The following is a 25,202-nucleotide window of genomic DNA, read 5'->3' on the forward strand; positions in this document are numbered from 1 at the left end:
TGGCCCAGCCCTCTTGAGGGGTACTGCCCAGTGCAGCCTGCAGCTTGGTGGAGACACATGCTAGCCCATGGCTGGCTGGCTCCGGAGAAGAGAGAAGAATCTTTTCATGCCCGCCACCTCCATCCCCTCCCCTATTTCCCAGCATTCCTCTGGCAGACAGGCTGGCCCATCACCACGCGCCCCTCCTCTAACCCCAATCACCTCTCTCTCTATTCTGTAATTCTATTTGGCCATTGACCTCTGGGGATTGCTGGGATCTAAGTCCAACCTCTGTGACCTTTGGCCAAGATTTGCCATGTAGTTGGCCATGTGACCATGGCCCAGCCTCCCTGAGAGGAGAGAGACATACACCTGTCTGAAGGGGCACCTAGCCATGTGGCATGGTGGGTCAGGCAGGCCGGGAGCTTCTGGGGAAGGAAGAGGGAAAGGAATGGCAGAGGGCAAGCTAGGGCTTTTGTGTCCTGAAATCTGCTCTGGAAGCTTTCATAGGGCTGCCCCATAGGACTTTAAAATTCTAAATATGATCCCTGAAAGGCCTATCAGACAGACAAACTCAGCGTCCTAATGTTTAAATTGGCATTTGAGGGCTGAGTGTGGAGAAATAAGCATCTCGTGGTTTGAGAGGGGAGGGAGAATGGGTGTGTCTGGCCTCCTGTCTGGAATCAGGACCACCTAAGGGTTTTAATCAGCACCTGCCCACAGCGCCTGTGGCCACGCCGGGGTGTGTATGGACTTGACGTAGCTCTGCTCTGCTACTCAATAGAAGTGCAAACTTGGGCAAGATCCTCTCTCAGCCTCAGTTTCATTATTTATAGTTAAACATATTAGATTCTGATAGCTCTTACTCAGGCTTCCCCTCAGAATTACTTGGAGAATATAACATATTATATACCAAGACCAGGCCTCACCCAGAGAATTATTGGTGGGCAGATGGGCAGAGACATTCAAATGCTTTTCAATCTCTCTAGGTGATTCTAATGTACAGCCAGGGTTGAGAAGCACTGAAGCCTCCTCCAGCTCTGGGATGCTGTGCCCTCAGGGTACAGTGGTATAGGACCGTTGTTAAAAGCCTAGACTTGAGAGGGAGAGATGAAGGCCCAAGCCCTTGTGCTGCACTCACTATCTGTAAGACTTTGGACAACTCATTTAATCTCCCATAGCCCCATTCCCGCAGTGGGAATAATGACAAATCTACCTTGCGGATCCTGTGAAGATTAAAGGAAACAAGCATAATTCTCAGCAAAGCGTCTGGCTAGGGGCATGCTCTACAAAGGGTGTCTGATCCCAAGTGTGCATCATACAGGTACTGGGGGCTATCATCAGCAGTCTTTGCAGCTGCTAACACAAAGCAACTGACACTCCCATCCAGACGGCTCATAAGTCACTCACTGGGCAATGAGCAGGCTTCCGTCGCTCCTCTCCTCCTCCTTCGGGGAAGCCCAAGGCCCCAAACTGAAAATCTGTGCTTTGCCCATTCCACCCTATTCCTTAGGAGTGGTATACTCCACAGTAGCCATGATCTGGACCAGAAAGAAAAGAAGACACTCAGGGGGACCAGTCAGAGCTAAGCTCCTGGGAGTAGGAGGATGCTTCCAGGCTGCTGGATAAGGAAAGGCAAGGGTGTAACGCGCAGCGGTAGTGTTTACAAACATGGAGGACAGAGGACAGAGGAGCAAGTATCAGCTAATAGACTTACTGTTTTATGGCCTTCAAGAGTTAGCAATATCAGATTCCAACATCTGATTAAAAAAAAAGAGAAGAAGAAGAAAGGAGTCAAAGCTAGTCTGGACAGTAGGTTTGCAACTTAACTCAGGATAATCACCAGGAAGTTTGAAGGCAGTAGAGAAAAGGTACGTCTTCTCTCAGGGCCTCTGCCTCCACCTATCGAGAACTGTCCCCCTTCTGATCTAAGTATTGATTTTAAAAATGTGTATAGGCCGGGCGTGGTGGCTCACGCCTGTAATCCAAGCACTTTGAAGGCCAAGGCGGGCGGATCACCTGAGGTCAGGAGTTCAAGAATAGCCTGACCAACATGGTGAAACTCCGTCTTTATATTAAAAAAAAAAAAAAAAAAAAAAGTTTATAACTTTGGAAAATGTTTAGGAGGTACTGCTAACTGGCAGAAAAACAGGAAACAAATTCACCCAAAATCTACTTAACTCCAAAGAAAAAAGTACTCAGAAAATAGATAAAATGTTAACATTTCTTGTCTCTTTCTATTTCTCCGTGTGCTCTCTTATTCCACAAAGAGTGTATTTTATTAGAATAATCAGTGCCAATAAGATAAAAAGATTTAGAGTGAGAAGAGTAAGTCTCGTTCACTACAAGTGGTCTTTGATTAGTGACTCCTCCCTGCTCACTCCTTGACCTGAATGCCCTTCCACTAAACCCACGGACTGCCTGAGAGTATGCTGTGTATGTTTTCTGAATCATTGCAGATTTTGCAAGATCGGGTTTTCCGTTTTTAAGAAGTACTGCTTCTTGAGGCAGGATTTGTTACGCCAAGAGAGCACTTAGCACAGTTCCTCAATAAATGTTGTAGGGGGAAGGAAAGAGACAGGGAGGGAGGGAGGACTGCAAACAGGAGTAACTACCGGCACCTCATCTGCTTCCTAACTGCTTGTATGTACTGGGACAAACCAGAAAGAAAGAACTGGAGACAATTCTCACTTTGTCTATATTTTGGGAGAAAGAAGTAAGGATAACTAAAATTACTACTCTTGTCCAAATTTGCATCTCCCATGGATATCTCCCAAGGTAATGCCTGATTTTGATTTTTCCCATTGCTCACTCAGAACTCTGTACACCCAGCAGCTCATATTGTTCAAATATAAATGTGTATATATGTCCAAGATTGTGATGTTACATCTCTATGCCATATTTGTACACTCTCTCCAACAACAACAACAACAACAACAAAAACATGGCTCCCTGCAGCTAGCATTGCCAAATAAAAGAATCCCAGTTAAATTCAGATCTCGGAATACTTTGTTGGCATAAGTAGGCTCGAAATATTGCATAGGGAATACTTATACTAGAATATGTGTTGTTTATCGAAAATTTTACTGGGATTTCTGTCTTTTTATTTGCTAAATCTGGCAACCTCACTTGCAGTAGGTTATTTATCCAGTTCTATGACTTCCAGATTCTTTCCTAACCTGGTCACCTTCCTCTAGAAGGTCCACCCTCTGTTAGTAATCTTCCAAAATGTAACAGTTAGAAATAAGCACAGGTGCCCTGGGTTGCAGATTCCTTGACATCATGGTGGCATCCTCCTGGGCAAGGGTCCCTTTGTCAAAGGCCATTCCAGGTGAAGGACTGAGAACTGAACCAGCAGTGCAGAGAGGGGCCTGCCCCTCTGTCACTGGGAGAATCCACATTGGCTTCTTGAGCATTAGAGATTGTATTTACCCCTTTGTTTAAGTACTATTCCAGAAAGAAATATCCTGTATTTTTCTGAGAACAGAAGGAAACGAAGTATTTTTCCAACTCTTCTTATGAACCGGGCTCCATGCTAAGAAGTGTATATACGATATCTTGTTTAGGCTTTCCTGCAGTCCTTTAAGATGACTCTTTGAGGAAGATATCATACTCCCCTTTCTACAGCTTCAGCATTAAGTAGCTGGCACAAGATCAGAGAGCTGCTGCTTTAGGATACGCTTTGCTACAGTAATAACCACCAAATCTCAGCAGCTTAATATAACAAATGTTTATTTGTGGCTCACACAAGGAAACATGCAAGATGATGGTGAAAAGAGGGATCCTCTGTTGCACACAGTCACTTAGGCACTTCTGCCATCTTGTAACTGCACCAACCAGCACACACGGCCTTATAGGTCATGGCAGCAAGGTTAGAGAAGGCCCAGAGGATCTCTCTCCACTTACTGCACACTTGAGCTCTGAAACAACACAATTAGTTTGGCTTACAACTCATTGAGGAGAACTACTCACAGGGGTCCTAGGTAATTTTCCTGTGTGCCCAGAAGAGGAAAACAAAGCAGGACATGCTAAACACATAGCATTGTCCACCACAACTAGTATATGGTGAAACCAGAATTCAATAGCGGGTTTTCTTTGTTTTTTGAGAAGGAGTCTCGCACTGTTGCCTGGGCTGGAGTACGTAGGTGACATCTCAGCTCACTGCAGCCTCTGCTTCCTAGGTTCAAGCGATTCTCCTGCATCAGCCTCCTGAGTAGCTGGTATTACAGGTGCTCACCACAAGGCCCGGCTAATTTTTTTGTAGTTTTAGTAGACCAGGGTTTCACTGTGTTGGCCAGCCTGGTCTCGAACCCCTGACCTCGTGATCTGCTCGACTCCGGCTCCTAAAGTGCTGGACAACAGGCATGAGCCACTGCACCTGGCCTCAATAGCATATTTTTAAGTTTCCAAAGTCCGTGTTCTTTCTACTACATTTGGCTTATGAAGATTGAGGGAATCTACTTTTCACCAAAAGGAAATGTCATATGGAACAATTTACCAGAAAACAAAATCTCAAGGAAACTGGTAGGAAAGTCTGCTGTGGTGAATATTCTAGATTTGCAAAACCTAGAACATGACAAGAATGCTTCCCTGAAAAACCTTTAAAACATAGACGAGATTTCTGCAAATTAAAGCCAGAGGATAAATAATTATGAGACATGTATGCCACCTCTTCAGTCTCTTAAAGAAACACCATTGGAAGTGGGAGGAAATAAAGGAGAAGATTCTGGTCTGTTGCAGGATGAGTGATGATTCTGGTTTGCTCACGACTCTTGGCGTTTGAGCTCTGAAAGTACATCCCAGGAAACCCTTTAGTCCCAGGTAAAGTGGAACACTTGATCACTCTGGACAGCAATACCTTTCCTCCAAGTTTTTGAAAATGTTACCTCAGGTGGCTCAGTAAACTCTGCATGAAGATGCACAATGACCTGAGAAAGTCACGTTTGCTCCAAGTCCAGGAGAAACTTGATAGAAACATCACATGGGAATAGCAGTTCCATCCAGGGACTTGGAGAAGAAAAATAATATTGTCAATACAGGTATTGATCGACTTACGACCTATGCAACTTACGACCATTCGACTTTACGACCACAATCGCTAGCCACGACTGCTCCACGTCTGGCAGCGCAAACGTTGCCCAGCTGGGCGTACGACAGTGCGGACCAGCTTCCGGCAGCACTACCATCTCCACATGCACCATTTCAACTGTACATAGAGCCTACTCAACTTACGACCAAATCGTGTTACGACCGTCCTGCGGTCCCGACCGTGGTCATAAGTCAAGCACTATCTGTATGGCTTTTGTGCAGGAGACCCTACTCCACTGCTGCAGCCTGACGTACAGGAAGCTTCTCCCAACCAAATCACACCTCAGACCCATACTGAGCTTGTAGAAACTTCAGTAACTCTGTCTTTCTCAAGCCAAATACTGTTAAAACAGGTTGTCCCCTCTTGAACTGGTACCATTCCTAAGAGATACGTGAGCACACGCACACACAGGCATAGACATACCTTGGCACTTTTTCCTGCTGCATTTCATCTTGTGAGTTTTGGCTTGTGCCCCATTTGCTAGGTGTTGGATTTGGTATGGACTTTATCCTGCACATCCTCCGTCATCTCCAGGTTAAAGTCCAGAGTCTTCCGCCGGGCACTAAGGGCCAGCTGAAAAAGTTGCATTTTAGGCCCTAACTCACACAACCCCTTTCACAGACATGCTTTGATTTAGTAATCTGCTCCCTCAACCACACTTAGGGTTGATTCATCCAACTCTGCCTGTCTACACGGCCCTCTCCACCTCCTGTATACTTGGCAAGATCCTAAATCCAAGGCTCAGATCAGATTCCTGTATCAGCAGTGGCTTCTCTGGCATTCTCTGTAAATTCTTCCCAAACTCTGGCAAGTGGACCTGACCTCTGCAACTCCACCAGCAATCAGCTCCATTCTGTTCTGTCAATCTCTTTTCTAAATATCTCAAATTTGCACACTTAGGCTTGTTCAATGTTAATTATTTTGTGATTTGTCTCCAAACATTGATTATAAAAATCCTTGAAGTCAAGGAGAATGCTTGAGTTCGTAGCCCAGTGTTTGCACATAATAGGTGCTCAATAAGCAGATAATTATTTCTTAGTAGGAACTCTTGAGACAAGAAAAAAACATATATAAAAAGTGCTTGAAGAATATGATTCCATGAATATCACCCCATAACTCTCTCTTGAGACAACTTGGAAAGAAAATCATTGAGAAAAAAAAAATTCCCCTAAAAATTGGAATCTGAGAAAATTCATGATGAACTGATCCATGCATCAGAATTCCAACCCTAAGCAGCCTTGAGTTATGTGCCAATTTCCTACTCTATCCACCCTAGCTGTTACTTACAAATAGAAAGAACCAACCTGGTTGTACTTTTGGTACTTGAAACTAAAATCGTCCTGGGATCAGGCCATAAATTCTAGGCAATCGAGCCTTTAAGATCCAGCTTTTAGAACATTGAGAATGAAAGAGGTAAATGTGGGTTTAGGAAAGAGAAGGGCACAGATGGGCAGAGGGTCTTAGGAATCAAGTATCCCTAAACATGTTTTAAGAATTCTGTATCACTCCCAAAGAATTAGGGAACATGTGTATCAGAAAGGTTTATCACTTGCTGCCTATTCCTGTGCTGCCAATAATCATGTGTCCAACTGTTAGCTTCCAACCCATTCCAACCCTTGGCCAATGGGTACCAAAGCCAACATGCTGAGAAGCTCCTTTCTACAACCAAATGGGGGTCTAGGAATGTTTGTTTCTCTAAGTCCATTGCCTGGGCATCAAGAGTATCCCAAGAGCTGACAGGAGTATTGAGGGTCAGATTCTCTCACCAACAGCCCTTCTGTGTATCCAAACTTCTGCTTTTCTGGCTTTTCTGCCTAGATCTTTGACAGTGTCTTTTATTCTTTTAGTTGTTCTGAGAGTCTGAATCTCCTATCTGAATCCTCCTTAGCAAATCAGTCTGCATATTGCATATTGCATACTGATCCTCTTCCACCCCCAGCTTCTTTCTGGTACTCACTCTCAGGGCCTGGACTTTTCTTCTAGTTTTCCTCATCATATTTCAGCAGACCCTTCTGACTTACAACCTAGAAACACAAAAAAACCCAGAACCATTCATTCATTCAACAAATATTTACTGAGTGCCCACCCAATGCCAGGAACCCAGCAACACAGTAGTAAACAAGTCAGACACAATCATTATCCAGAGGAAGTCTACTGTGTCATGGGACACAGACATTAAACACATAATTACTAAATAATTTATTAATTTTGCAACTGGAATACCCTCGACTTCCTTAGCCATCCAAGAGTCAGTCTTTCCTCTATTACCCAAATAACAGAAATTCTGAGAATTCTAAGGTTAGGTGCTGAAGTACAAATCCATTCTAGTTTTTACTGCCCCAAAACCCTTCTAGCCTTCTGAGCACCATTTCCCTATGCTGCCCCCAATCTCTCTTGCCTATCTTGGCCCTCAAAGCAAAGCACAAACCCGTGGTCTTTCCTCCATTTTCCAAAGAACAAAACACATACTTGTTGAGTTTAAGAAACTTTACTGAAAGTTCGGAGAAGGTAAAGGGAAATTACTACCTACAAATAAATATTAGCTCTTGTCACATCCAGAATCCATGCAACATCCTAGCATGTTCTTTCTGCCATCTTCCGAGCTCTGAGACTTCACCAGGTTGCTGAGGCTATGGCCCTCATGAGAGTCTTCTCTTTTTATGAATTCACTTCTCCCTTCCCGCACCATGAAGAAAGCGTCTTAAAAGGTAAAAACCCAAACGAGTCTATCTGCCTTGGCATTGATTGACTCTGTGCTGCTTGCCATCCATGAGCCCTCGTTCATTCATTCATTCATTCATTCAGGAAATATACATCAAGCACTTACTTTGTATCATGCATCGCACTAGGTGAGAAGGTTATAGCAACAAATAAGACAGACAAGACCCTCCTTCATAAAGAAGACAAACAATAAGCTAGTAAACTAAAAGCTAAATCTGACAATTACATATTTTAGTGTATTTCTACGAAATATGAGAAAACCAGAATGATGTGATAGATGGGTCTCAGGAAGGGGGAATGCCACTTTAGAAAGGATGGATAAGAGAAGTTCCTCTGAGAGGGTGACATTTGGGATGAGCCCAAAAGATTTAGATCTAGATTTCCCAAAACAAGCAAAGCATGTATTTAAGGTAGAATGTAAGAATATATTTAAGCATATATTTAAGGTATATGTAAGGTAGAAGCACCAAAATTTCTTTAGAAAATTATTATTTTTGACACATCAAAAAGACATGGAAATAGACCCCTTAGGAAAATTAGAATACTGTAGGCCCCTCCTTATACATATTTGAAACTGTAATATTGTGTTTATTTTTATTTAATGGGCAGTATAGAGGACCCTTAATCTTCCCAGGGTTTACGACCTCTAAGGTCATACTCAGTTCTCAAACATGCCAGGAATGGGTGTTCTAGGCAGAGAAGGAACAAGCACAAATATCTGTTGGCAGCAAAGAGCTTGGCCTCTTCTAGGAGCAGGAAGAAGGGGTGAAAACAGCATGAGCAAGGTTGGGGGTTAAAGCTAGGGTCGGGGGAGAAGACAGGCCAGGTCACATAGAAGAAATGGTTCTCAACTCTGGTTGTGTATGAAAAGTCCTTGGAATATTCGAAAACTTTGTGATGCCTGTGCCCTACTTCAAGAGACTTAACTGACCTGGAATAGGGTTGAGGAATTGGTTTTTTTTTTTTTAAGTTTATCAAGTGATTCTAACACATAACCAGAGGAAAAAACAAAAACAAAACCACCATTGACCATGGGGCCTTGGAACCAGCCAGAGGGACAGAGTGTTGAATGGTGAAGAACATGGACCCTGGGAGCCAGACTATCTGGTTTCGAGTCCCATCCCCACCACTGACTAGCTGTTTGATTTCCAGACACCTTGTGAAAACTTTCTGTTTCTGTTTCCTCATCTATAAATATAGGAATAATAGTTTACCTACCGCATAGAGTTGTTTGTAGGCTTAGTAAGTTAATACATACAAAGGTCTCAGAAGGCATACTCTAAGGATGCAATAACATTTACTATAAAGCTGTGACTATCCTATGCTCTCCTAGAGATGGAAAGAAGTGGATGGAGTCAAACTCTCAATCTGATAGAACTAATAGGACTTGCTGAAAAACTGGAAGAGGGAGATTGGGGGGTGGGGGGAAAGGGAATAAAAGAGAGCTTCCATGTTTGGGGTTTTAGCTATTGGGTGGAAAGTGATGCCATTTCCCAAGATGGGGAAAGCTAGGAGAAACAAGTTTTAAAGACAAAAATCAAGAATTTCATTTTGGCATGCATTAACTTAAAGAGACCTTATTAGATATCCAAGAAGAGACAGAAATCAGACAATATTTAAGCCTGGAGCTCATGAGACAAACAAATTTCAGAGTCATTAGCATACAGAGCTGTCCTGTCTGATACAGTAGCCACCAACCACACATAGGGGGTCATTTAAATTTAGATTAATTAAACAAAATTAAAAATTTAGGTCACCATTTTTGCCACATTTCAAGTGCTTAAGAGCCTCATGTAGCTAGTGGCCACCAGACTGATCAGCACAGATATGCCACATTTCCATTGCTGCAGAAAATTCTGTAGGGAACACTGAAGGAGTCTCAAACCATGGAACTGTAGGAAGTCATCTAGGAAGTGGTCCATGATTCTGGCTACACTCTAAAATCATCCCAGGAATTCAGAGTTGATTCATCTTGGGGCAGTCCCAGGCATTGGTAGTTGTTAATAACCCAGGATGATTTCAAAATGGAGCGAGAATTGAGAACCGCTGACCCAGGGAAATAATGCAGGAGAAGAAAGGAATCATGGGAGGGCCTGAATTGCTTTAACAGTATGGGCAATGACTCCAGAACTAATCTTTCTCTAGAGCTCCTGATTCATGATTCACATCTAACTATCTGATGAACATCTTTGCCTGCATGTCCCACAGACAGCCCAAAATCAATAAATCCAAAATGGCACTCATTTTTCTCACCAGAGGTGTTCTTCCCCTTCTCATTCCCAAACTTGGAAGTCACCCCAGACTCCTTCCTCTTCCACAGCACAAGTTCTGCCAGGTTTTCTGATTTATCACTTGATCTGTCTCTTTCTCGCCCCATGACCTCTGTTTTGGCCCAGTTCTTCATGATCTCCCGCCTGAACTACTGTAACAGTGTCTCACTAGCTTGCTCTAGTTTGCCCCTCCCTTATCCATCCAGCAGTCGGCCACAGTGATCTCTTAAAATGCCAATCTTGTAGTGTTTTTCTGTGTAAAATGTATTGGTGTTTCTCATTGCCTATAGGACACAGTTCAATCGAAGACAGATTGCCCGCTCTGTATCAAACACCTTGACGGAACTATGCACTGCACTGGTTCTGAGAACACTGTACTGAGTACGACAGAGAGGGCTTCCGAATAGAACCTGTAAACCCTCAAGGCTCCCAGCACAGTCTGCAATGGAGACAGACAACAGAGTTATGGAAGGGAAAGCAAGGTGGCCATGGGAGCAGGCAGCGAGGGGAGCTGGCCTTATCTGGGTGAGAGGGAATGTGTTCCCTGAGGAAATGAGAGAACAGTGACACTTGGAGGATGAGTAAGGGTTCACCAGACCACAGGGGATGAAGAAAGTGTTCCCTCCACATGGAAAGAACTACATGGGGAAGGACCTGCAGCTGCAAAGGACGGAACAGTGTGACTGGCACCCAAAGAGTGAGAGTTGAGGGATATGGGATGAAGCTGGAGAAACAGACAAGGACAGGATGGTGGGCGGCTTCTAGGCCATGAGAAGCATCTGGGGCATTCCAAAGGGAAAAGTGGGGATGTACTGAAGGATTTTATTTTATTTTTTTATTCCACTAACTTTTTTGCTGACCACTGAAGGATTTTAAAGAGAAGAGTGACATGACCAAGTTTGCACTTTTTAAAAAGACTACACTGGATTGAAGTGGACTAGAGTGGTCAAAACCTGAGGCAGAGAGACCAGCTGTGGGACCACACCAAATGGTCAGGGGCAGGCAAGGAGAGCTTAGAGTAGGAGGGTGGCAGAGGAGATAGACAGCAGATTGAATTAACAGATATTTAAGAGGTAGAATGATAAGTCTTGGTGATTTTTCACATTGGAGAGGTGATGGAGAGCAAGAAGGAAAAGATGGCTCCTTGACTTCAAACCTGAGCTACTGGGTGAATGGCGAAGCTTAGGTTAAGAAAGGTGGTTACAAGTTTATGGGGTATAAATACTGAATTTGGCTTTAGACACAGTAATTCTGATACCTTGTAAAACATCCAAGTCAAAATGTCGAATAGGCAGAGGGATACACAGGCCTAGAGCTTAGATTTGTATGTTATCTGTGTAGAAGCAGCAATGGAAGCACTACCAGTAAATTAAATCACTGAAGAGAGCATGTAGAATAAGAAAAGGGGCTCCAGGACTGAGTCCTCAGAAATGCTAACATTTGTAGGTTAAATAAAAAGGCAAGGTGAGATTAAAAAAAAAAAAAAAAATGCCGAGATTTGTCCAGAATAGGGTAAGAGGAAAACCAGCAGAATATGGCATCATGGAAGCCAAGGAGAAATGTGTTTTTAGAAGAAGGGAGTGGTCACCAGTTCCTAGGCATGACATGAGTTTAAGCTCATTATCTGGCTCCTACTTACGGCTTCCTGCTCATTTTTTTGCCATTTCCCAAAGTCCGTTCTTTACAATTTAACACCAATCTTGTCTAACTTCTCTTAGACCATGTGATGCTTTATCCCAGCTCATTCAAGCACTCCCTACAGCCTGAACACCACCATGTCCCAGAACCACCTAGTGAACACCACCCATCCTTTAACATCTTAAGCCTCTTGGGAATCATTTGCCTTTAGGCCTTCTTTGACCATCTCTTCCCCACATTGAATCAATACCTGTCTCATTCTGTTCTCTTTGTTCATCTGGTATAAATTTCTGTTATGGTACTTATCCCAGTATATGGTAATAACTCATTGTTATTACAGTCTGTGTCCTCTACTTCACTATAAGCTTGAGAGCAAATGCAGTTTGTATTCTGCTTTCTGTAACTATGCTTAACACAGTGTCAGCTACATGACTGGCTTCAACAAACTAAATGTCACCTAAGGAATGCAAATGTCCTGGGCTGGAATAAAGCACCATGGGAATTGCTGACGTGGAACAGGAGGCAAAGACAATTGAATAATAACAGCCATCATTTAATGATGGTTTCATTTGTGCCGGACACTGCCTAAGGCATTTACAGCACTCTATCTTATTCGCTCTTCATCAAACTCTGTTTCATAGGGGCTTATCATCATCGCCACATTCTATTTAATAGAGGCTATCATAACTCTCACTTTACAGATGAGGAAATAGAAGCTAGAGAAGTTAAGTCATTTGTCCGAGGTCAGACACTAGCAAACGAGAGTCGGGATTTGAAGGAACCCAGGTTTGCTTGACTTCAGAGCCCTATATCCTTAAGTCCAACTGGCATTTGAGCTTGGGGAAAATTCCTTGTGCTGATTCAGTCTTGTAAAGTATGTTGTTTGATGTGAAAGTGGTATGTAGGCAGCAGGGTGCAGGTGATCCTAGCCACACCACCCATGGCTATTCAAGGCTCCCAGCACAGTCTACATGCCCCAGCAGCTGGTGGCTCTGCTTGACCAAAAGCTATGAGGGGCAAAAGCAAAATGCCTATGAAGTCTGTTCCTTTGCCTTGCTTTGTCCCAGGGGTAGGCTGGAGGGTGCCTTAGAATTGAGCCAATGGCTGTAATGTCAGACACTAAATTGGGAGTGGAAGTGAAAGGTGAGGAGGCCAGAGTGAAGGAAACTAAGCCAAGTTGCCAGGTCTTGGGCAATTTCAACACCAAGGCTCTGAGCCAAGGACAGGCTACTATGCCTGAAATAACTTCCCAAGAGAGCCTTAACTGGTCATTTTGCACTCTCTATCCCAGCACTGACTGTTAGGTCAATGTAACTAATATGGATTAGCTCCCTATTTGATGTTAGCACCACAAAAGATACAAAGCTTTGGTCTTCCACAGAGCTGAGGCAAGCCCACAGGAAACAATGAGAGAGTTATACAAAACAGTAATCAATCCAGTGCCAACCTGTGCAGTACAATCCCCCAAGGCAACTGAAATTCATAGAAAGGAGAGATCAGGGTGTGCTGGCATGGGCAGTGGTGGCTTCTTGGAGCACATGAGCTTGAACTTGAGAGCAGTGGGGATTCTTTAGTGTGTGCTGACAGCCATTGTCATTACACACTTCTTTGAGTCTTTACATCTCCCCTGCTGCATTTTAAAGCATTTTCATAGTAAGTAGTTTGGTCTGATCAAACATTTTCATAGCAAAAAAAAAAAGGGCCAGGCGCGGTGGCTCACGCATGTAATCCAAGCACTTTGGAGGCCAAGGCGGGCAGATCACCTGAGGTCAGGAGTTCAAGACCAGCCTGACCAACATGGTGAAACCCTGTTATTAAAAAAAAAAAAAAAGAAGAAGAAGAAGAAGGAAGGAAGGAAGGAAGGAAGGAAGGAAGACCAAGTAGAAAGAGGTCAGCATTTCAGGTAGGAAGAACAGTGTGTGTAAAAATGAAGCAGCAGCTATGAGGATGAATTGTTTCTTGGCCTGTGAAGAAAACTCTCCATGGAAAAAAGCGTTGTTGGGGGAGATGAAAAGGAGAAGATCAGGCCCACAGAGATCCTGAATTCCAGGAATACTAAATCAAGCAAACTCAACATGCAGGGTCCAAGAGTCCATTGTGTGGGCAGTAAGCAATGATCTTGGGCTTTAAACGGTCAGTGGACAATAAAAAATTAAATTTTAGGAAGATGAATTTGGTGATAGTGGAGACTAGAGGAGAAAGGATTAAAGGCAAAAAAAAACTGTCCCCCCAAAAAACCTGAATGCTTCTCTAAGCATCTACTAAAAGTTGGACTGTGTGCAAAAAAAAAAAAAAAAAACAGTCCCTCCCCTGCCAGACTTCACAGTCTAATAGGAAAGCCATTCATTAATCCCATAGTTAGCCATTAAGGACCTCTTGTGTGCTAAGGATTATACTGGACACTGGAGACACTGTGAAGAGCAAACCAAAGTCCCCACCCTCATGAAGACTATCCTCCAACACATGGAAGACAACATAAAATCAAACCATTAAGTATATCCAGATAGAGTCAGGTAACAAGTGCTAGGAAAAAAGAAAGTAGGGCACTGGGTGGACAGTGGTGGGATGCAGTAGTCAGGGAAGGCCATCCCAAAAAAACTGCCACAATATTTCAAGCCCAGAGAACAAATAAAATGGAGCCGTCACTGCTAGAAATAAGGATATTGAGAAGAGGACATAGCTCAGTATGATTATAGAGAAGAAGGTAAGGAGTCTTGTTTTAAATGTGTCAAGCTGTGATAATAGCAGGGTCTCCATGCAGAAATACTGGACTCTAGAACTCTTGTCTACAAGATCAGAGGAGATAAAGACTAGACATATAAATTTCAGTGTCTTCCACTGATATTTGAGTGATAAGAAGCCTTCTTTTTAAAACCATGAAAAGTAACTAAGGGACTAAAAAAAACTCAAGTGGGGTAGTTTTTAAATTACAAATAGTTTTATCATATTGTAGAAGGAAAATAAAAAGAACAGAGTGTAGTTTAAATAATAAGCATAACACAAATAGTAGTTAGCTGAAAGTAAAGGCCATTTAAGAGTTGCACAGAGGCTAAGGAATTTAAGTAATCCCTCCCTAGTGAAGCTGCAAGCTTATCTTGCATTCTAGGCTAGGTTGTAAACTGTGTTTAGAAAAAAGTAAAAGCTAGCAGACTGGGCACCACCCTTAATCACACTCCTATCTATCCATAGCAGACATAACATGGAGAAACGTCCTTCATCGTTCTCGCTCAGTCTTGCTCAAAGCCCCACCTGATCACGTACTCCATGCCTACTTCATTGATCACAACCCTCTCACATGTACTTTCTAGAATTGTAAGCCATTAAAAGGGCTAGTATTTTCTTTGTTGGGGAGCTCAGTTTTTGAGACACAAGTCTGCTGATACTCCCAGCAGAATACAAGCCACTTCCTTCTTTAAATCTGGTGTCCAGGAGGTTTCATCTGCGTCCTGTCCTGCTACTGAGAGGGGAGACCTCCTCCACTCCTCCCACTTCCCAGCCTCCACCTCCCTCCTCCCTTCCAGATGGGAAGAAGGGTGAGAAAGAGATAAAATACCAAAGAGCTTAAATCCGTGGTCAGGCAATTTGCTGACACCACTGACCAGACCATAAAGAGCCCTAAGGACTGGGAAGATAACTCTTTTCGGTTCCCAGTGCCTCTGCTATCTATAAGCCTTGAAAAAGTTGCAAAGAATGTATCACTACCAGCTGGAGTCAGTCACTAGGTCACGTCCTCCACATTTGCATGACCCAGGCCCCCTCCTGGAAATATCTCTGCCAACCAATAATTTACTGTCTTTGTCTTGCTTCTGTAAGCCCCCTCCCCTGCCTGTTCCCTCTCACACGGCTTATGAACTAGCAAATCAATGAAGCCAAAGTTTGTGAGGTCAAATGTCCAGCCAATGAGCAATGACACAGTTTCACCTCTGCACCCCCTTTAGAGTTGTAAGCCCTTAAAAAGGAAGAGAAACTGCTCTTCAGAGGGCTCAGTGGTCAAGGCATTAGCCTCCCAAAGCTCTTGGCCAAATAAAAAGCCACTTCCTTTCTTAGTTCTGTGTTCGAGAGGTTTGTTCCCTGCTGATCCTGCTACACTACAATATCTCCTATAATGGCTCCCTCCCTTCAGCTGCCTAGAGTCCCAGAGGTGTACAGCAAGGAGCTAGTAAAAAAAATTATTACTATTATTATTGAAGCTAATTTACAACTAACCATCCAAAAGACCTCTTTCCCCTGTGACTTCAATCTCCAAGGCAGAGTGGTAGGGACAGTTTCATCCCTCCTCTGCACTTACACCTGGAACCACATGCACCTCTTTTTGACTTTACCCTCTGCAGATGGCTCTGAATGTCTTAATGTCTGGGAGAAAGGGACTTAGAAAGCAAAATATAAAAATTTAAACTAGCCCTTCCTACTTTCCTAGAAGTGGCAAGAGTCAAATGTTACGATAGACTCAAGGGCAGATGACCATTTCAGTTTGCCTGGAAGTGCCTCGGTTTTAGCAGTGGGAATCCTTCATTTCAGAAAACCCCTCATCCCTGAGCAAAATAAGATGGTTGGTCACCCTATGGCTTGGTTTGACCATCATAGCTATAACCTGCATACATGACACAACACAGGGTTTTATTTCCCTAAAAATGACATCAGCTTCATTAAATTACGTGTTGAGTTTCCAAACCCGACCTAGTCCCCTCCTACCCTAGGAGCCAGGCTCTCTTTTCCCACCCAGACAGAGTTGCTGCTCTCAGAAATTCCTAGACAGGAGTCAACACTGGATTCCTTAGCCTTCTTCTCCCATCATCTCCCACTCAGCCCCAGCTACCACCTAAACTAGGAAGATCAAATCTACCAGTGACCTCTGTCCATGGCACTTACTGTCCTCCTCTGCTCAGTCCTTGCCAATATAGCTGCTGGAACCTGGGGGTCAAAGTCAAATTATCAGAAAAGGATCTGAGCTGGCAATGTGCTCTAACACAGTAAATCACAGGAAAGGGGAACCCCAGATAAATTACAGCCTGCTGACCTAGGAAGATGTGTGGTTTGCGTCTCTGAGTTACAGAAACACGGGAAATGCTTACTGGCCAGTCAATTTCAGAGTTTTGGGTCCCAAGTTAGGCTGACTCACCTTCAGAATGGAAACCAAGTGACAGCCCTCATATCAGGGCACATATCATGTGCTCTTCCAGGAGCAATGAGTTTGGAACCCTCATAGATACTGGGAAAGCTCACAAATCATTTCTGCCAGTTATTAGAGGTTCTGAAATTATAAGGAAGATTCAAAGAAAATGCCAACACTGACATTGAACTTGGCGGGAACCCCTGTTATAGAATTTTCCTGCCTGACAAGGTTAAAAGAACAATAAGCAGGAAACACAATCCTCCAGGAATAATCCCATTTGGCCCTTAGTCACCTTGACTCAAACAGACTAAATTCTAAAATGTAGAATTTCAAATAAGCTATTTAGATAAACTTGACCATTCTCCACACACAAACCCTTGCCTGAACTATTAATAGCCAAGGCAAAGGGTAGTTGTTATTGCTGCCTTTCTTAAACTGAATTATCTGGGAAATTGCTTCAGACCCCCAAAGAAAGATTACTGTTAACAATTCAAAAACTAAAACATTTGATACCTGAGACAGCCCTTCCCCCGACCCACCCTTCAGGGCTCAGCATGACCGACTGTGAAGTCTGTTGCAAGATTGCATCACTGACCTTTGCAATTTTCTGGACAGCTTGATTTCCCTTTCTTTCCCCTGCACCCTCCCTTTCTCTGCTTAAAGCCCTTTGGCCAGTTTGCCTCTCCTTTTCCCCTACTTTGCTAAATCTGGCATATTTGTAACTGAAGGCAAATGAGAAAGCTCCTCGGCCCCAGGTGATTATATCTAATCCTGGTCAAAAGCAGTCCTGTATCTTCACATATCCAAGAGTATTCACACTCTGGATTCTTACCTAAGCTATCTACGGCACATCCTTCTGCCCCAAACTGCTTCAATGCTGAAGTTGAGCTGGAGCAGTAAAGCTGTATCCCCAAACCCAGGAGGGTGGCGGAGAATTACTGAGGAGAGCATGAAATACTTCCATTCTAGAATGGCAGACAAACTTCTACCAACAGCCTCTTCCATATTCGAACCCCGCCCCTCCAGCTCCCAACTCGAGGTCTCAAGTGGAAGTGAGAAGAATTTGAATTTAAAGGCTGTTCCCTGATACACAGGAGTACATAAGGAAAGAGCTTGCAGGCAAAGAGACTTTTGTCTCTCTCTCTCTCTCTCTCTCTCTCTCTCTCTCTCTCTCTCTCTCTCACACACACACACACACACACACACCCCTCTGTGCATAAAAGTCACCATCATTGAATAGTTTTCTATCAACGGACTCCAGCTCTACATGCATGCACCTCTTAATAAAACCAATCAGGCAGGAAAGAAACAGTATTGGCACATACTGCTTCATCCAAGCGTGACCTGTTCTGTTCTATTACCCTCCTCCTTGCCTTCTCCTGTCTGATCCATTGCCACACGCCTGGAAAGATGACAACCTTCCGAATAAATGAGATTCCCTCATTATTTATAATGTCAGGTTGCCCTTTACGAAGAAAGCTGTGCACCCACCGACACCAGTTAGAAGGTGCCGTCAGGCCAGAAATGTCCATGGACACCTCCCTGGGCTCAGATCCTCCCTGCGCCCGCCTGTAGTGGAACCTTCCCGTGCAGGCCTGCCCTCCCGCGCGTCCCCCCCCGCCCCCCCGCGAGTCCCCTTGCTCACACAGTCAGAGCGTGCGTAGCGCGTGGCCACCTCCCGCCAGATCCCAGCCGGGTTCCACCCCCTCCTCTCCCCCTCCTGCCTTTCCTCCCCCTCCCCTTTCCCCTGGCTCTGGCTGCGCGGACCTGGGCCAGGGAGCCCAGGAGGCGTGGCTCGGAGAAAACATATAAGCGCCCCGGACGCTAACACGGTGCCAGCTGCGGAGTCTCCATCTGGAAGAGCCGCTGCTGCTAAGAGGAGGAGCACGCCGAGGCCAGCCTGACCAGCAGATTCGCTGACCGCCGCATTCGCTGACCGCCTCCGACTCCAGCTTGCGCTGCCTCCTGCTCGTGCCGCGCCACTAAGGTGGTCCCCCTTTCTATCAGCCCTCCCCAAGATAAGCTGGGTGCGGGGTGGTGGGAGGCTGCAGCCATTCTCCGGTGGCTAACGTCCCCTCTCCTGCTGCTCCTCCTGCAGGTCACTCCCGCCTCCGAGAGCCCAGAGCCGAGATGGAAACGGTCCAGGAACTGATCCCCCTGGCCAAGGAGCTGATGGCCCAGAAGCGCAAGGGGAAGCTGGTGAAGCTGTACGTGCTGGGCAGCGTGCTGGCCCTCCTCGGCGTGGTGCTCGGCCTGATGGAGACTGTGTGCAGCCCCTTCACCGCCGCCAGCCGTCTGCGGGACGAGGAGGCGGCCGTGGCGGAGCTGCAGGCCGCCCGGGAGCGACAGGCTCTCCAGAAGCAAGCCCTGCAGGAGAAAGGCAAGCAGCACGACGCCATCCTCTGCGGCAGGGCCCTCTCCAACCGGCAGCACGCCTCCTAGGAATGGTGGGATACCAGTGCAGTGGGAGGGAGAGGCGGCAGACAGAGCGACCGAAACGGACTGAGAGAGGCAGGGGGAGACGGAGAGGGCGCGCGCACGGGAGCCTGACTCCGCTGGGAGACTGCAGGTGCACGTGCTGTTTGTTATCTGGATTGACTTCAGAGAAGCCACTGACATCTAGAACTGACCTACCACAAGCATCCACCAAAAGGAATGTGGGGTTGAGTTTTGCTGCTGTGCAGCACTGCATTGTCATGACGTGTCCAGTACTGTGTATCTTTGAGTTATCTAAACGCGTCTACCATTTTGCACTAGGGAGGCAGGATAAATGCTTTTCGATAAATGCTTTTTATATTATTATTATTATTATTATTATTACAATGACCACCATTTTGCATTTTGAAATTAAAAAAATTTTATACCATATCTCATTATCCAATTCCTGAGAGGTGTGGTGTCCTGGGGTGGGCAGCAGGGAGGCTGAGCATGAGGGAGATGGTGATAGGGTCTTAACCCTGCACTACAGAGGGAGCAGCTTCCTGAAGGTCAGACACTTGCTTCACATCTAGGAACTGTGTGATAAGCTACTACATCCATATAAGTCTGTTGAGTACTCGTTTTTGCTTCTTGTTAGGGGTGAGAAAAGGGAAACTTTTATAAGTTCCATGAGATTTAGCATTTTAAGATCAGAAGGTAGATCAACTTCTGAGCTAGAGTGAGCGGGAGATAACTGATTAATTCTAAGGCAAAAAAGTTCTTTGTTCCTCACACCTGTGCACCAGAGGGTCCCATGGCTGATACCTTTTTCTTCCCAGCTGTATTTTAGAAAAAGAGAGAGAGGCAGAGAGAGAAGGGAAGAAAAGGAAGGAGGGAGATCTGGAGGGTAGGGGAAGGGAAGAAAGGAAAAACTAGCTACCTAGCAGGAAAAGAGATAAGCTCCCAAGAACACCAAATCAGGTGAGTCTACCTCTACCCAGCCTTCCTCTCCATGAACCCAGATCATAGTAAGAAACCCTGGGCTAGAAAGATAAAAAAAATTGCTTGTTATGTATCTGAGTCCTCTTCCTTTAGTGGACAGAGCTTCATCTGCAGTAATAGCTAATTCAGTGACTCTACAGGGCTCAGCATAAGAAATTTTAAACCTGAAAGAGGTAGCCAGGAGCCAGAGGCATGGCCTTGATGGTAGTCTCCACACATTTTTCACGTTTTCTGTCCTAATCAGGTACTGACACTTTACTTCTTTGATCAACAGCTGTATATTTTTGCCAAACACACCACTGGCTCACACCATTGCCTTTGCTCAGACTCTCCCTCATCCAATGCCCCACCCGTCTTCATTTCATTTCTGCCAACTCCATTCCTACCCAGTGTTCCTGGCCCTGATCAAAAGCCATCTCTCTCTGAAATCTATTTTTACCACTCCCAAAGGAAAAAGCAATCAGAATGTGGTAAGATTATCCAAGGAAAAGAAACATATTTGGAGTTTAAAAGGAAAAGAAGAATATCAGTGGCATCACGGTTCTCCCAGTTTCCAACATGGAAAATTCAGCCCTATACCAAGGCAGAGCCTCCATTTCAATGTCCAAGAAACTTCCTAGGAACTGACTCAATTTTGTCCTTCTGGCTGCTCTTCCAAAATGCCTCTTCTAATGTATTAATTATACTCCTTTTCCCATTCAGCTATCACCTTGTCTGGCTTTCAATGTTCAAACCACCCCTGCACCCTCTAACACATTCGCCCTAAACAGTCCCGTGTCAGACTGTCCTTCCTTTAGTCTATTTCATTCTGCTGCTCCTGAACTCAAAAACGTCTGAGACTAAAACTCCCATGCCAGGTTTCAGTGCCTTGGATGTGCTTCTGTCTCAGCCGGCCCTCTTGCCTGATTTCTCAGGCTGCCTACCATGAACACTGGTCCCCTCCTGTTCCCTTCTGTTTTTTGTACCTTTGTTTACATTACTCTTCCAACCTGAATGTCCTCCCACCCACTACCTCCACATCTTCTGAAACCACATACCTCAAATTCTCCAAGGGAGGTATGATTTCAAATACAGGCATTTTGCCCATCATCAAACTACACATAAAATTGTGTGCTCTGATTTTTTTACTTAGAAGGAAAGGACTATGTTTTGAAAGTTTGCTTATACATAAAAAGTTACCCAAATATATAGGTATGCCTATATGTTTTTGTGTAAAGGGAAATTTCCCATGCCTATTTATGTTCAAATTACCCAACCCAATCAAGTCTGGGCTGTTGGAATCTCTGTTCTCACTGGTCTTCTTAATTCTCTGAGTTCTTAAATGCTTGAGTCTCACACTGTATCACTCACTAATGGACTTGTTTTTCTCCCAGTTGCTCTGTGGGCTTGGTCATATCTCTTATAGTATAATCTTCTTGAGGTCAAGGACCATGTCTTCTTTAGTGTTCACAGAAATCATTAGGTCCTAGCCAAATAGTAGGTTCTTAATAAATAGTTGATTGTCTAATTAATCATTTATGAAGTTACAGCAGTGACTGTAAATTAAAGGGGAAGCAGTTTTGTCCCCCTAGAGAACATCTGACAGTCTAAAGACATTTCTGGTTGTCTGGATGAAGGAAGGGGGCAGTACAGCAGGCATCTAGAGGGTAGAAGTCAGGCGGCTGTTAAATATCTTCTAATGCACAGGACAGCCCCTTAACACAAAGAATTCTCCAATCCAAATTCTCCAATAGGGTAGAAGTTGAAAAATTCTGAGTTAGAGGAAACTAAGGAAAAAGGGTTTGCTTAATAATTTCAGAAATGAAGTTTTGAGGTGGTCTCACAAGGCTATGTCTGGTTGTGATCAAACATGGTAAGTCCCTCTCCGAACACAGGAACAGAAATTGTCTTTTGTCCTATCCTGCTTGGTAATTTTACCAACAACCTAGGAGAGGTAGCAGAAGGTACACCCATCAACTCTGTTGGTGACACAGAGCTGAGATAGCACAGTCAGAACTCAAAACAACTCAATAGGCTGGAACCATGCACCAAAGCAAAACTGACTGAAACTGAAGAGGGAAAAGATACAGTACAGAATTCAGGTCCACAATTGGGTGAGCACAGAATTAGAAAGACATATCCTAGCAGCAGATCATGTGAAAAAAACCTAGAGGGTTTTTTGTTTTTAATGTCTGACACATTATAATTGTACATATTTACGGAGTACAATTTGATGTTTCCACACATGAACACATTGTGTAGCGATCAAATCAAGGTATTTAGCACAGCCATCACCTCACAGATTTATCATTTCTTGTCTTGAGAACATTCAAAAGCCTCTCTTCTAGATATTTTGTAATATACAATACCTTACTGTTAACCATAGTCACCCTACTGTGGAAAAGAACTCCAGAATTCCTCCTAATTGAAACTTTGTAACCCTTGACCAGCCTCTCCTCATTCTCCTCTCCCCTTCTCCTCCCAAGTGTCTGTTAATCACACTGATCTACTCTATACCTCTATAAGATCTATCTATCTAGATAGATAGATCTCATATATTATCTTATATAGATCACTTATATATTCCACATATCAGTGAGATCCTGTGCTATTTGTCTTTCTATGTCCAGCTTATTTCACTTAACATAACATCCAGGTTCATCCACTCCATCTCAGATGACAGGATGTCATTCTTTCCATTGCTGAATAGTATTCCACTGTATACATATACCACATGTTCTTTATCCTTTCATCCACTGCTGGCACTTAGCTGATTTCATGTTTTGGCTATTGTAAATAATGCTGCAACACACATGGGAGTACAGCTATCTCTATACACCCACTAGTGGGGATTCTGGGTCTTATGATGGCTCTACTTTTAATCTTTTAGGAACCTCCAATGCTGTTTTCCGTTGCATTCGGGGCTGTGCTAATTTACATTCCCACCGACAGCGTACAAGCATTCCCTTTTCTCCACTTCCTCACCAACACTTGCTTTCTTTTGTGTTTTGATAAGAGCTATTCTAACTATAGTGAGGTGGTATTTACTTGTGGTTTTGATTTTTATTTCCCTGATGATCGGTGATGTTGAGCATTTTTTTCACATACCTGTTGGCCAATTTTATGTCCTCTTTTGAGAAATATCTATTAAGGTTTTTTGCCCATTTTAAAAATTAGGTTACTTGGGTTTATTTGGCTATTGAGTTGTTTGAGTTTCTTATACATTCTGGATATTAACCCTTTGTCAGATGTACAGTTTACACATATTTTCTCCCATTCTGCAGGTTGTCTCTTCACTGTTGTGTCCTTTGCTGTACACAAACTTTTCAGTTTGATGTAATCCCATTTGTCTATTTTTGCTTTGGTTGCCTATGTTTTTGAAGTCTTATCTAAAACTTTTTTGCCTGGTCCAATGTCTCAAAATGTTTCCCCTATATCATCTTCTGGTAGTTTCATAATTTCTGATTTTATATTTAAATCTTTAATCCATTTTGAGTTGAATTTTGTAGTCATACATGACTTAATGGTGGGGATATATTGTAAGAAATGCTTTGCTAGGTGATTTTTGTCATTTGTGCAAACATCATAGAGTTTACTTAAAACACACCTAGATAGTATGGTCTACTACATACCTAGGCTATATGGTGTAGTCTACTGATCATAGACTATAAGCCTGTATGGTATATTACTGTACTGAATATTGTAGGCAATTGTAACACAATGGTAAGCATTTGTATATCTAAACATAAAAAGGTATAGTAAAAATACATTATTATAATCCTATAGTACTATCATCATATATACAGTCCCTCATTGACTAAAATGTTATGTGGCATGTGACTTGATATGGTGAGAGATCGGGAGCTAGTCTGGTTCTTCTGCATGTGGATATCAAATTTTCCCAGCACCATTTATTGAAGAGATTGTCTTTTCCCCACTGTGGGCTCTCGGCAACTTTGCTGAAAATCAGTTGGCTACAAGTGAGTGAATTTACTTCTAAGCTCTCTATTCTGTTCCGTTGGTATATATATCTGCTTTTATGCCAGTATCATACTGTTTTTATTATTATACCTTTGAAGTTTATTTTGAAGTCAAGTAGTAGGATGCCTCTAATTTTGTTCTTTTTGCTCAGACCTAAAAATTTTCGGTGATTACAAGTTCAATAAAAGCCAATGAGGGCTTATAATAGGGGTGCTAAAACAAATTAATGCTTCATTAATAGAAGTATAATGTGCAGAAAAAGAGAAGGGCAGGTGGCTTTCTTATACTTTGCATTCTGTCAGGGTGAAAAACGAAGAGTTTAAATCAGACTGCCTGTATTTGCTTGGGTTTGCATCTTGACTCTCCTATTTACAGCTCTAAAACCTGGGAAAGTTATTTATACTCTCTTTCTCTTGAGTTACTTAAATTCTTTCTTCATCTGTAAAATAGTACCTTCCTCAGGGAAAAAATTGCTGATTAAATGAGATAATACACATAGAGCTCTTACAGTAGTACCTTGCATATAGTAGGCTTTCAATCAATGATAGTTCTTATTGCTGTTGTTAATATTTTAAGACAAATCTTGACCAAAAAAAAAAAAATCTGCTTAGATTAGAGTGACTAGGACAAATAAAAGTTCAGAAACTCTGTCACATACAGAACAACTGAAGAACAATAGAGATACTAGATTCAGTAGCTTTACATGATAATTGCTCCAAATATTTGAAGAGCTGCCATATTGGAGAGGATCAGGCTTATGTGGCTCAACAATACCGACCTAGCACTATCAATCAGGATAACGAGGAGGCAGATATTACATTATCATTATGACATCAGAGTAATTAAAAAACATAATGAATTGCCTTGTGATATACAGTAAGCTCCCGTTACCAAAAGCATCCAAACAGGTGTTGGAAGTTATCTGCTAGGGAGGGTAGAAACTGGAGAAGAGATTCCTGGACTTGGAGGTTGCATCCCATTATAAGATGCTAAGATTTTTTCTAATATAACC

At 43.4% G+C, this 25,202-nt stretch overlaps 2 protein-coding genes across 4 annotated transcripts in view; one reads left to right on the forward strand and one right to left on the reverse strand.

The window, feature by feature from the left end:
- Window positions 1-25,202, reverse strand: part of LAMB3 (laminin subunit beta 3) — a 176,429-nt gene that overhangs the window by 53,074 nt on the left and 98,153 nt on the right. Inside the window, exon 2 of one of the 3 annotated variants that reach the window (XM_074385118.1) lies at window positions 1,697-1,739. The exons of 1 other annotated variant lie outside the window; for it this stretch is intronic. The gene's annotated coding sequence lies outside the window, so the exon portion shown is untranslated. Of the gene's footprint in view, window positions 1-1,696; window positions 1,740-5,491; window positions 5,574-25,202 lie in introns of those variants that run through there. One more of the 3 variants, XM_003930407.4, reaches the window with a different exon arrangement.
- Window positions 18,941-19,678, forward strand: G0S2 (G0/G1 switch 2). The gene has a single exon (XM_003930406.4). It carries the CDS (start codon window positions 18,941-18,943, stop codon window positions 19,250-19,252), a length of 312 nt encoding a protein of 103 aa, XP_003930455.1. The 3' UTR covers window positions 19,253-19,678.

Source organism: Saimiri boliviensis, chromosome 14 (assembly GCF_048565385.1).
Source record: "Saimiri boliviensis isolate mSaiBol1 chromosome 14, mSaiBol1.pri, whole genome shotgun sequence".
Classification (NCBI taxonomy): Eukaryota; Metazoa; Chordata; class Mammalia; order Primates; family Cebidae; genus Saimiri; species Saimiri boliviensis.